Below are 13,657 nucleotides of genomic sequence, written 5' to 3'. Positions count from 1 at the left end.
ACAAAGAAGATGGATAGGAGGTGAACCAGACTGAGTCAACCTGTGAATGTGTACATAGGATCAAGACCAGGGAAGCAACATTTTTTTTACCTTATATGAGAGACCACACTTAATATGGTTGGCACGTGAATATTCGAGCACACAGAAATTTATATTGTGATGTGGGGACTATGATACAGCAACTATTATATGGCCGTGTTGGGCCCAGAGCACGGAAAGGACAACAGACAATGCTAGACAATGAGCTACTCTAATGCAACTTCTGCTCCTTGTGAGCCTTGCAGACCTCCTTGCAAGCCCAGCATTTCTCATGATCCTGCTCCTGAAATGCCTTGATGAAGGTGGCCAGAGACTCCGCATCAGCAGGAAGGGGCAGTGGTGTGGCAGCAGCTGCAAGGACCATTGAAGGGCCAGCAGTAGGGGCCGAGGAAGTAGCAACCAGATGAGGCTTGAATGAAGAACACATTGACTTGTGGGAAAAGGAAGCGGTGTCCGCATTCTGCAACTCTCGCATGGCCTTGTGAATCCAAGGAAGGAGCTTATCGAGCAGCATGCTCTGCACGATCATTTCCGAGATGGTTTCAGCAATCTCAGGGTTGGGCTAACCAGTGACAGGGTCCCTAGCTGAGACTGCAGGACAACAAGTGGTTAGTAGGAAAGAACACCGAAGTGGGGGATACGTACAAAGAATTGGACTGTGCAACATCAGCCAGTCGTATAATTTGTCCTCCATAACTGAGGCACCTCAATGAGCCTTGAATGCATGGAACTCGATATTCATCGTCTTATACATCTCGTTGAATTTCACCACTCAGGAATAGCTCTCGCACTGTTCAGACATTGGGGTGTTTGGAACAGACCAACCATGGGCCTTGTAAATGTCAGAAAGGGTGACCCAGTGTTCGACGTCAGCAGCGATGGGTGAAGATTTGAGCTTTCAGAAGCAGCATGGCTGGCCTATGCACTGGCATTTAAGGCACTGCAGTTTGTTTTCCATCATAAAGCACAAATTCGGAATGCCCTGCTTGAAGCAGTGGTAGCACTGTGAACAAGGAGGGCATGCAAGCCCAAAAGTCAGTCACCACAGAATGAGCACAAGGTGGAGCAACCTGCCAAAATGGCATGCATGGGCGCGTGCCAGGCCAGAAGGTACATCGGCAGGTGTGCTGGGTTCTGAATGAAGAATGGAGGATTTGCCGAAGGGTCCTTAGCAGAAGAAGCCACTGCAACTGCAGTAACGACGGGTGCGGCCTCCACCATTTCCATATCACTAGAGACATCTGGTTCGGACTCCCCCTCACTGGACTCAACATGAAGGCGCTTGATGGCAGCAGACTTGGTGGTGTGATATGGAGGACTGTGGGCCTTGGGCATCACAAGAACCAATGCAGCTTCAGTTTCAGATGAAATCTCTTGGTCATGAGAAGTTACAGATGAAGAAGGCAACAGGGGAAGAGGTAGGTGAGCAAACATGAAACTTGCTTTTGGCTTTGGAGCGAGGCCCATCAAGAAGACGAACACCTCAGGTTTAGCTTCAGCAGATCCAGGAAGGAGGACAGGCTCAGCCTTCACAGCATGGGTGATTGAAGGGCTAGTCTGCACACTGGCCGGAGCCTCAGGAGGAACGGTATCAGAAGCTGAAGAAAGGAAGTCGAGGGTATCCCAAGTAACTGGCAGTGCTCTGCCTTTAGGGATGTCATGAGATCGACTCATGGTGTCCATGCCAGACACGAGCCTATGACATTGAACCTACAAGCAGGTTTAGCAGGGAAAAGGGGTTGACAGAGAAGAAGATGCTCACCTGCGAGCACTCCAGGAGTAGCTCCTGCACGTGCAAAGGGCTAAGAAACAGGATGCCCTGAGGCAACCAGTCGACAGTAGCAAAGGAATCAAGAACTGGTCCAAGTGCCTGGATGTAGCTGGCCATGCAAGAATCAATGTCCGAATCAGAGTTGCACAATTTGAAAGTCTCTTTCTGTAGCCGATGGGGTGGTTAGCCAGCAGAATCCAGAAAGTGGACTCACAAGATGTATGAGCAGGCGGTGAATCTTGTGCACCAACTCGAGTGCACATAGAGGTGTCATCTCTGACAACTGTAAGTGACTGAGGAAGCTAGCACACAAGGACTCGTGGCCCTCGATGGCAAGCTCTTCACCAGGTGAGGTGAAGGTCACCCATGGGGTAGACTCCTTGACAACAGGAGGTGGCAGAGAGACCACGATGACAGACAATAAAGGGAGGTGAGGGCTGAGCTCCAGAAGCAAAAGCTTGATAACGGGTGGAGCATCCACGGCAGAGGTCACAGGCTCAGCAACTGCCAAGGGCATGAGGGTGTCAGGTGCAGGAGATGATGAATGAGAGGGAGGCATAACGAACTCGATGGCAGTGAGAGGGGTGAAGGGCAATTAACGAGGTGAGCAAGTAACTAAAAGGCAGGAGCGGGGTCAGAGTTGGGCAGAAGCAAGTCCGCTCGAGACCAATCACCAGGGTGAGTCAGACTCATGCTGCCCAGGCCTGCAGAGGCCCAGGATCAAGGCTGACAAATGAAGCATCGACCAAATGCTACAAGGGAAATGGGCTAGATAGCAGTGTACTGGTACAGGCAGATGACTAATAGAATAAGAAGAGAATGACATGGTCTAGGAGGTAGGAAATGATTTGAAGTCTTTCCTGTCATCTCCCTCAGATTTGTCACGCTGGCTACTTGACCCAACTTTTACATACCAAACAGCGAAACCCGTCGCAAGGACCAGACAGGTAGAATGAGGTTGGGGAGCGAGCTGCTCAGGGGCTGGGTCAAGTGACGAGTTCGAATGAGGCAAGGCCAGAATTTCTGGGCTGCACTTCTTGATGGCCTTCTGGATCGCCGTGGTCATGTCAAACCCAGAAGAAAGGCATTGGGTGATATAATAGAGGGCCTTTATCACAAGTTCAAATTCGTTAATTTTTCACTTAAAAGCCATACTCGTGAACCTCTCCATGAAGAAGGAGTCAAGCGGAGTCAGGCTGACATCCTGAAACACACTGAGGACAGCCTCAGTAGAGAAGTTGGCTGAGGGAGGCAAGGGTGTTAGAACAAAGCAATCGATCACCGAGCAGAGCATCCGACAAACCAGGGCAATCTAAGGCCTGTACTGGACCAGAGCACGCATGACCATGTGTGGAACAGAATAAGCAGCATGTGGGGTGAGTGAGGAAAAAGCAAGGGAACGAATTCCCCTTGCACAGAAGACACTAGGGACAAATGGTCACCAGTTGCGCAATAATGATGACAGCATTAACGAACATACTGGGCCAGGAGTGCATCTCTTTCAGTTGAACCAGATCAAGGCTGACTGGTCGTAGGCAGGGATCTTCGGCCAATTTGCGGTTAGATAGGCCAGAAGGAGCCCGGTGCGATGCTTGGTATCCATATTTGCAGGTGCAGGAACCACACGAGAAACGGATGGGCCAACATCATCGGACAATGCATCCGGTGCTACCGGATCAGAATCATCGTCCACAGGGGGTAGAGGTGTGACACTGCCATCCTCACTTTCAGAATCACCAGAGAGGAGTTCAGGAGAGTGCACGGCATGACACTGCAATTGCCTGCATATAGTCACAAAATCTGGCTGTGGGGTGAAGCACTCAGGTGCAAGCCACACAGGGGAAGAGCCATAGAGGGGAGTACCAGTCGATGGCTTCGTTCGGACAGAGAACCCCAGAAACATTAAGCCAAAGGAAGCCATCACCATACCAAACCCCAACGGAGGGTAGAGTTCACTGCATTTAATACCCAGCTGGGTAAAAAGAAAGCAGATACCCTCCACTGTGACAGGAGTCGTCGGGCAGTGCAGGTCATGAATGGATGAATCGGTGGGGTCAATCACCAGCCATCTATTGCTAGCCATCTGTCAAGCAGTATCACCATCTATAGTTTGCTCTAAAGCTTTGATATATAGATCATCGAAAGCTGACTTGGCCACCACTGGGGACCGTACAGGCTCACTCGCAAGAAACAAGCACTTTCACTTTAGTAAGGTGATCTGATCGATGTTCACGAAAGACAACCACGGTAGCCAGTCAGGCTTGGTGAACAAGGCATATCGGTCAAGGACCATTTGCACTGCAGTAGTAACGAAGCGGCCATGAGTGCCCATAGCATGAGCTAACATGACCTGGGGCAGCCAGATCAGGTCCAGCATCTAGTCTGGTAACATTTGGCATGTACCGACCGATCTTTCAGCTTGGAAAAAAATGCACCTCATTCTTCATTGAAGCTGGTCGGCGAGGGAGTGCCATCACAAACAAAGTCATCAGTGGAGACAAGATAGTAATGCCAGAGTGGCTCCTCACCCTCAAGGCAGAGAACGGTGTCCAAGAGCACCTCAAACAGGCAAAGAAGGAACAGGATGTTTTGAGTAGGGTACTCAATAAGGGGAAATTCCGGCGCATCCATCAAATTGATCAGCATGGTGACGAGGAGGTCAAGCCAAGATAGAAGGAGAGGGGGGGCAATGCGGTTATGATTGCCTGAGGATGGTCAAGATCGAAGTGGGGAGGAGATGATGAGCGTGGGAACAGGCTGAGCATGAAGCATGAGGCAAGCAGCAGGCCAAGCCCAGATGGCCAACCGATCCTTTGTCATACCAACTGCCTCCGAGACATGCATACTACACGAGGTGGTCAAAGCTGGCAAAGACAGTCTCGACTGAGCGAGGCATGGTCGGGAAGGCAGCTGCAGCCTGGTGCGCCTTTCAGAAGAACTGAGGAGTGAAGGCAGTACCGATGATCGAGGATGAACTGCTCGAATGAGCATAGCAGTAGCAGGGTATTAGTTACGGCATTAACAGGCTGCTTTTCTCTTACAAGTTTCAGATTTCAGATGTGTTTCAGATATGCTTCTAGTCTCTGGAAGCAGAGCACGGACACCTTCCATAGCAATTAACAGTTTGGCAATGAGCTGTCCATCTTAGTATATAAACCTGGTCACAATTGGCGATCAGGAGAAGTAGAGAGGAAAAAGGGATCGCAGCAGCAGACTTCTCCACACCTCCACAGTCCTACTCCACTCTACACATCTCATCTTTGATATCTGTCTAATTGCTTCACTATTAAATTGTGTTCTATTGACCTCAATAACTTCGTTAATGAAGTTTGTGCTACGAACGACTCGCGCCACAAGCCCAGGGATATAGGCGATCACCTAGGCTCAGTACGGTCTTTTACGCACAGTCCATCGATTAACTTGTTCTATCGGAGCCAGGAAGACTTTAGCAGTCATGCACTATAGGGAACGAAGTGATCGAACACACTGAACGAAGTCCAGCCAAATCCAGCAGTAGCAGATGAGCGAGGTTCATTCTAGAGATTTGTTTCTCACAGTCCAGATTAGGTGTCCAATTCATATTTGCAATCAGCAAACAAGCGCCGGGGTCGATTTGTGAACAAAACATCAACAACCTCAAACAAAAAACTGCTAGTGCTGAGACGGACACCCGGTCTGAACGATCGCACCCAGCAAATCTGCGAACAATCCGTTGGTGCTCAAGCAGCATTTGCAATCAATTTGAAGCATGCGACTGACATAACATGGGACATTCATTCCTCAAAACAGTAACACACACGTGCCTGAAGCCAGAGTTCTGCCCTAGCCCCAGTCAGAAGGCTAGCCAGCCAAATGAAGCCATCTGCATTGTACCTTTCGACCACACACTTCGGACGACGCCCTCATCCACCACTCACACACCAACCATCCATAACAACCACATCTCAGAGTCTGGTAGCAAGAAACCTGCAGGCCTCGCACCCTTCAAGAAAAGAGTCATCTCCCTGTACCATCGTGCCATCAGAGACAGAGCAGAGTGGTTGATACTCACCTCACTCTGCAACGAAGTGATCGGTACTGCCTGACCACAGACCATAGGGAGGTGGCATCAAAGCATATCACCGCAACCTCATTCCAGTCCGAGTTATCATATACTTTGAGTGTGCTGACGTGGTAGACTTCATAGTATGAAGTTGCGGAATAGTTTTAGTAGAGGGCTAGCATGCCATCTAACCTATTTCTTTCTTCCTCAGGGGAAGCTTGTACTAGTTTGTCAATAAGCAAGGTGGTGGGGTTCAACTCGGTGTACTCGTATTTGCCATCTGACATGTAGGTACTATAACAAGACCCTGCCCATTCTCTCGAGTCCTTTTCTGTACTTCTGGATGATATCCCTCACTATCCAGCATGTTTCTCCTCCTTCCTTCTTTCATGCAGATACGTAGTCACAAAAGGCGCATGCTATGTGCTGGTGTATGAAGGGAAGCTTATAGGTGGCAATGTCATCTCACAGCTGGGTAAGTTTGGCAGTGAGGGCATGAAGGACAAGTATGTCCTGCTTGTCGAGCTTCCTGGTGTACTGCTTGGTGAGAAGTAGGTCCACCTGTTTCTTGGTGCCAGTGATGCGAGTGGTGGATATGATGTGTAGAGCTAGAGGGTACGTCCAGTGACTACCAGTTGCAGCATGGATGTAGGTAGCTGTTGTCAGATCCTCGTGGAATTTGTGCAGTGCCCGCAGTTGAGGGCGTGGTCTTGGCAGAGCCTCGGGCTGCTGCTCATAGAATTCTTCAGGTGTCTTGGCCCTACAGTGACATATAACTCTGATGCGGCATGTTTGGAAGTGGTTTATGCTGGTAGAGTCAGTGTCAAACAGAACGTTTGATGTAGAGATGACACTGCTAGTGCACGGGTTGGCGTGTGCTGAGGCAACACTACGACGTGCGGGAGGCACTTCATAGGTGGATAAGCTAATGCCCTGGATGCAGCCGATGGTGATAACTCCAGTCTTCTACTTACTACTGTTGGCTTGGGTAGGTGAGGTGTTGGGTTTTGGACATATAGGACACTGGCCCTGTCGACGTCGAGTGGTGATAGATGATTGTCAAGGTATAGTGAACTGAGGCTACAACTGGTGCCCACAGTCCAAGAGGAGTACTTTCGAGTTATGTGACCAGATGAGCACTTAGTGCTATCCTTCCCTTGCGAAGACTACCTGTGAAGGTACTGCTCTTGTTCGAAAGATTGCAGTGAACAAGCCAACTCGAAAGTGAGGAGCTATCCCCTCAGTTGAGCTGGTATATATATGCCTAGGGTAGTACCCCATGACTGGGTGTAAGATCCCTGATACTAGGTACATGTGTTAGTCTACTCAGATGCATGTGTTATATTACAAGGTCCTTCGGAGCTCCGTGCTGAGTCATGGAAAAACTGTGACACAACCATCCACTTTCAATTCACCCCAAGGTCATGCTTTGCTATAAGATATACTGGCATGTAGTCTACCCTATGACCCACACGACTACCAGCTTGAAGGCGTAGCAAAAGCTCTCAAAGGAACAGATGTTGTTGCGATTACTCCTACAGGCTCTGGCAAGACAGGATTCTTTATCATGTACTTGCTGGTTGCTCACGCATTTGCTCAAAACCCATCGCATTGTCCCATTGAAGTGTTGCATCACACATTCAAGGCATCACCATGTTACATGTATACTGGTTGTCTGCCCCACAAAGTCTCTCGAAGATGATATGGTCAATAGTAATCAAACTGACAGTGATATAAAGCACTGACATCATAGCATACATGCACCCAAATTCATGGCCATTGGATTATCGGTGCTGGTGATTAATTCTGACACAACACAGCAAGCTAGCCATAGAGGCGAGAACCTCTGGAAGACAGCTTTGTCTGGAGTGGAGGTCATTCTGCTAATGCTGGAGCAACTGATGAGCAAGGGCTTTGAGTGCTTGCTTGCAGACAAGTCATTCAGCACACACGTAATGACACTTGGAGTGGATAAAATTCACCTTCTCCAGCACTGGGGGATGCGATTCCGTGCCGCTTTCAAACAAATAGGCTCTGCTCACATGCAATTTCCAGGATCACCAGTGATCATAGCCCTAACAGTGACACTATGTCCAGGCTTGCCTACAGAGTCTGTCTGTGGATTTCTTGGACTCAAAGTGGGTCAGTACCATCAGATTCATCACTTGAATGCTCGTTACGACATCGAATGAATCTTCCATACCCAAATATCTGGTGCAAATGTGTACCAATTCCCAGAGCTCGACTGGGTTCTAGAAGAGCAGCACCATGTCATCATCTTCTGCAAGACTATCAGCCATGGTCATCGAGTAGCGACCTATCTATGGAACAAAGTTGATGATGTAGAAGACCACAACAAGCACATTCGTGTCTTCAACTCACTCAATTGGGACACGCACAATCAAGAAACACTTCACTTGATGCATCATCATCTATGCTGGTAAATCACTATCGGTACAGACAGCATGGCTCATGGCATCAGAGGCAGCAATGAGCTATAATCAAGAGATCTCGTAGACATGTCTCAAAATCACAGAGTCATTGCAGGTCATTGTACAGATTCATGCATTGGACTTGGGAGTTTCAGGCATGCTCGATGAGATCTGGGAGAAGCCAGCTGCCATCAGTGGCATGTCAACGGCATCCTTCCGCATGTCTCAGCATTTTCAAAATGGGGTGACACGTCATCGAAAGTGTGTACTACGGGTTGAAGGGCACATTTTGAAGCAGACCTTAATATCATCTGTCGTCGCTCTCTTAGAAAAGATGATTTTATAGGTCTGCCTAGGGGAGACAATGGTGCTCCGAGGTAGAACCCCAAAGCAGGTACCCCTAAGAGCGAGGACGTCAAACTGACCTGGAACTTTAAGCCGATCCCTTGTATGCCACTTCACAGATTTCGTATCATAGCATACTTCACATGACTAGAATAGGGAAACATCGAATGTTACGTTGGTGAGGTGGATGCAAGCTGTGGCTGTGGACGTGATGCAAGAACTGTGATGGTGAGAAAGACGTGTCTGGTCACTTGTGACACAACTCCATGACTCTGTGAGTCACACAAGTTACTCGCTCAAGCTTCACTCGTCATGTCGCCTGTGCTTAATTGAAAATTTTTGCCTACATCGCTGATTGTGTTCTCATGAGTCTTGGACTATATTTCTCTTATGAAGGACCATTTAGGAAAGGCCACTTGTCATTGACCACACATCAGAAAAACTCAAATTGGCTTATGACTCTTTTATCCACTTTCCATCACCAAAACAGACAGTAAGTTTCAGGACAGCTCATTTTAGAACTATCCTCCTGGTTGGAAGCTTATTATCATGTACCTTTTGGCTTACATGAGCCATAACTAGCGAGAACAAGTCAGAAAGCAGGCTGTCGAGCTGCAAGCCAGTTTGAGGTTTCCTGATGCACTGATTCTGCCACTAAGTTCACTTTGCTAATACCATCCTTATGAATGAGTGCACCTGGAGACCATGGCACTTTTTCTCTGCAAGAATTAATTGACTAATGGCTGGATTTCATTTGCAGCTCGATTGCTGCAGGCTTCGACTGAGCGCCCATCGAGAGATCATGGTAAATGTTCCAGCTATAGAATATATTGATCCTGTTGTATGTCGTCAGTAGACTACATCTCATGATGAGATTTAAGTAGGTTCTGTAACATGCATGCTCTACCTTGTTCTCAACAACACTCAACAATGGCTTTCTTGCCTTCACAGATCAGTGAGTGATCGTCCTGACTTTGCTCACGTATTTAGCGCTATATCACAGAGTGTTGGAAGTCATACAGACTTTATGTCCAGTGGGACACGGACTTAGACATTCCGCACGTGTTTGCTTATGTAATCACGTAGCCACAAGCGTGCTCGATCTTTTCCTGCTACCTCAGCACTCGCATCATACATCGAGGCTGAGGTAAGCACCTACTGGATTCCTTACATATGTTACGGTTTCAGCGCTTCAAGGTCACGTGACAGTTTACGTTGCACGTGACACTTACTATTTATGGTTCATAGGTCTTGTGGACATATGCTAGGGTTAGCAGTTTTCGTTTTTACGATTTACTCACTCAGGCCATGCAAACTAGACCTTCGCATTTCAGGTTTCTATTTCACCTGTACTAACATTAGCTCGCCAATTACTTGGCTCGCAGCGGTTAGTATTTGTCTCGGTCTATTTCATTTACTTATGAATAGCTGTAGGAGACCCCTTGTACTAGTACCCCAGACTATAGGTCTGCGACTATATAAAGGGGCGGAGCAGCAGCTGGAAGATAACCTCTTCCACCTGTGACTCTGAACGTTCTCAGTTCTAGAACCCTCGTGCAATCGTACTCGCTCTCAAGAGGTAGTAAGCTCGTATGCTTGCTAGAGTCAGAACAGCGAACCTAGTAACCTGCGGGTGAACGTGCAGTAGCTGTAGCGGCCAAGGCCTAGCAAGGGTAGAGTGAGGACCTCACTGCTATATCGTCTACTAGGCTTGACCACACTATAAACCCTGCTAATAGTCTGCTTGACTATTGGAGACGTCAGGTATATTTGGTATCTGAGTCTCTGTCCACGCTGTGGACTAGTACGTGTGAGAAAGCACACGTGGTTCTGAACGTTCTAGCAGGGAACGCTTCATAACATTTGGAAGAGGTTTTTCTATAGGTCAACCTGTTTAGGTTTAGAACCACTTACAAGAAGTGGGGTCTACTTGGACGCTACAGAAGAAACCAACTCCATCAAGTCCTCAAACAGGGGTATCCAATTCTAGGGAACTCGGTGCACGTTGCGGCCTCTGCACCACTTGGAAAAACAGGGAGAACCACTCTGAAGTAGCTGTTGCGGCAGTACTTCGCCCGAGGAGGGAAAAACAGGGAGCACCACTCTGAAGTAGCCGTTGCGGCGGTACTTCACCAGACAGGAGATTCTCGGAGAAGCGGAACCTGGGTACTTGTTGCGGCAAGGTACCCGCTGAAGGCAGTGTCGACTTGAGCCCCACACTCACCGGAGGAGCTGGGTATACAGAAGACGCCGGTTAAGGGCCACCGAAAGAAGGCACCCACACCTTGCCGAGGCTGGTTTTCAATCGAGAAAATGCAGATAGGAAGGACGATTGGTTATAGGCACCAAGCAGAGGAAATCAACAGCCAGAACGACCAAGCGCTCAAACGGGAGTAGGCAGGAGTTCGACGTGACTAGCTGGGCACGTTAAAAAGCGAGCACAGGATATCCGAGGTCAGAAAAGAGACTAGGACTCCGACTGGTTGACGTTACCAGGCAAATCAAAAGACGTACGCAATTGGTTAAGGGCCACCAAGATCAAAAGGCAGGAGCACGGAGTTTTTGTTACAGAACGAACTCAAGCTCCAGCGATTACCCGAGTGGTAGTCCAGAAGAGAAGCCCTCATCTGAGGCACACGTTGAAGACGTGCTAAAGCCCTTCCCAGGGAAGGCAATCCAGGAATCTTAGGACAAGACAAGATTCAAAACGACTACTTTCCGAGAACACGATCCAGTCTCTGAGGAATCCACCCCAGAAATACGACCGGTGACTTCTGACGAAGAAGTACCACCATTTACGCTCAGTGACGCCACCACAGAGGAATTAACAGACCTCTACGACAAAAAGTCGACAGAAGCGGTTCAACTTCGACTTCAATTCAGGCTAGGACAAGCCTACGAACCAACAGATCGCCCAAGGTTAGAGCAGCTCGAGGGTGAGATCGAAGAAATAAGACAAGTTCTTCGCGGAAGGGAAAACTTTGACGAAGAATCTCTACGACTCTTTGACGAAGCAACAGAACTTCCACGAGGAGAATCAATCCAAGTTGAATGACAGGAAGGGCGTTCACAGGAAACCGGTGGATTACAGCCAGTTAATCCTCTCAGAACAAGAGCAGTCCCGCTCGAGAGATCTATCTCGGACAGTACTACTCGACCAGATTATCCAGGAATCACACATCTCACAAGGGACCAGCCACCCCACCTACCCAACGCGCCTGGAATCACACGTTCGGTTTCAACCGGATCAAGACCAACCGGTAGCTTCCAGTTCTCAGGAAGTATGGCGACACATGCACGATATGACCCAGCTCTCGGACCACCAGTCCATCCCGGAACTTGCACCGATGCCGTCTGGAACGATTACCAACAAGCATTGGCACTCTATGCACAATACCAGGGAGCAATCCCCAAGCAGCCAGTGGCACGAGAAAAGAAGATGGGAAAAATCAAGGAGTTTAGGGGAGACAAACGAGAGTATGCATCGTTCCTCCGAAACGTGGAACGATACCTACAGGCAAACGCGGGAGTCTACAATGACGACTTTAGCAAAATTGCCTTCGTCCTCTCCCAAATCGACTCCTCATCCACAGCAGGAAAGTGGGCCGAGTCATGGGAAGCCAACCAAGTGGCAAAACACAACAATCTTGGGACGTACCAGGATTTCAAGACGACGCTTACCGAAAAGTATGGAGGTGTCGCAACCAAGGATCAAGCCTGGCAAGTACTTCTCGAAGGAAAATACAAGCAGGACAAACAAACCGTCGACGAATATATCGGAAATCTCGATATCCTCTACCGATATGCCGAAATCGACGACGAATACGCCAAACTCATCCACTTCAAGCGAGGCCTTAATGAGAAACTTGCAGAAAAAGTCTTCATCACGGAAAATCTGCCGACGACCTATGCAGCAGCATGCAAGGCCGCAAGAAAGGTCACAGACCTCCAGGACATTCATAGCGGAAAGACAAATATCTTCAAGTTCATCTCAGGCTCTTCAGGAAGCGGAAGAAGGACGGAGAAGGACCCTGACGCAATGGACGTTGACCGGATCTCCCCAGAAACCCCATAAGAAACGTTCTGTGGATGGACTCTGCTATAACTGTGGAAAGCCAGGACACGTCGCCGCACAATGTCTAAATGCAGAATACGATCCGGCACCAAATCACTCAGGAAAGACAGCTTCATATGCCAAGACCCAGACGTCCAATTCCAGGACGAAGAAATACTCCGGATCTGGCAGACGAAGAAAGACTTCCAAGCCGACTAAATCTTACTCCAAGGGAACGGAGAAGAAACGCCGACGAGTAAAGAGAGTCGAAGAAAGCGACTCTGAGGATAATTCGGAGGAGTCGGAACAGGAAGAATCAGAATCCTCATCATCGGAAGAATCAGAATCTGAATCATCGGAATCTGAAGAAGTATCCGAACCAGAAATGGTTGTTCACAGGGTGCGAAGAGCTCGTCCTGTTAAAACCAAAACAGTTCGCAAAATCAGGCGAACCAAGGATGAATCCAGCGACTCAGAAGAAGAGTATGTGGTTCGAAGATTCATCCCCAAAGAAGAACTCGCCAGAATACGACGGGAAGATGCACTCAAAATGCGAGGAGACCGTATTAAGAAACGCAATATGACGATGCCCCATCTCGACAATCTTCTGGAATTTGGAGATAACCCAGATAGATATGAATATGCACGCCGATATCCACCACCCATGGAGAAAGACGATCCAGAGGGTTTTGGAATTGGGTGCGCGTTGGGATCTCGTGGCACCCAGATAAAGAAACGGTCCCCGAGGAAGTAATCATACGAGGCGATATCAAACGAGGAAGCGAAATATACCTCAATATCGTCTTCAAAGATTACGATGGTACAAGAACCCGAAGTATTCCAGCAAGAGCCTTAGTCGATTCTGGAGCAAAAGGAATGTTCATCAATGAATCGTTTGCGAAGAAAGCAGGACTTCATCTTCTCAAATCGCAGAAGGAAGTCAAGATTCGTAGTGTCGATGGAAGTCCCATCAA

The 13,657-nt window shown here is 48.5% G+C and overlaps 3 protein-coding genes across 3 annotated transcripts; 1 reads left to right on the top strand and 2 right to left on the bottom strand.

The window, feature by feature from the left end:
• Positions 1–250: 250 nt before the first annotated feature.
• LAESUDRAFT_792025 (uncharacterized protein) lies at positions 251–2,876 on the bottom strand (the record flags this gene model as incomplete). Its single annotated transcript, XM_040913936.1, has 8 exons — positions 251–556; positions 607–630; positions 685–695; positions 1,110–1,749; positions 1,802–1,975; positions 2,025–2,314; positions 2,567–2,610; positions 2,725–2,876. 8 exons carry the CDS (start codon positions 2,874–2,876, stop codon positions 251–253), a joined length of 1,641 nt encoding a protein of 546 aa, XP_040760266.1.
• A 435-nt stretch (positions 2,877–3,311) lies between these two features.
• On the bottom strand, positions 3,312–3,893 carry LAESUDRAFT_716749 (uncharacterized protein; the record flags this gene model as incomplete). Its single annotated transcript, XM_040907275.1, has 1 exon — positions 3,312–3,893. One exon carries the CDS (start codon positions 3,891–3,893, stop codon positions 3,312–3,314), a length of 582 nt encoding a protein of 193 aa, XP_040760265.1.
• Positions 3,894–7,290: 3,397 nt separating this feature from the next.
• Positions 7,291–8,283, top strand: LAESUDRAFT_792023 (uncharacterized protein; the record flags this gene model as incomplete). Its single annotated transcript, XM_040913935.1, has 2 exons — positions 7,291–7,514; positions 7,606–8,283. Coding segments are annotated over 2 exons (663 nt in total), but the record flags the coding sequence as incomplete, so codon positions are not given.
• Positions 8,284–13,657: the final 5,374 nt, after the last annotated feature.

Source organism: Laetiporus sulphureus, assembly GCF_001632365.1.
Source record: "Laetiporus sulphureus 93-53 unplaced genomic scaffold LAESUscaffold_47, whole genome shotgun sequence".
NCBI lineage: Eukaryota > Fungi > Basidiomycota > Agaricomycetes > Polyporales > Laetiporaceae > Laetiporus > Laetiporus sulphureus.
The sequence above is the reverse complement of the archived record's forward strand: the minus strand, read 5'-3'. Positions and strand labels throughout refer to the sequence as shown.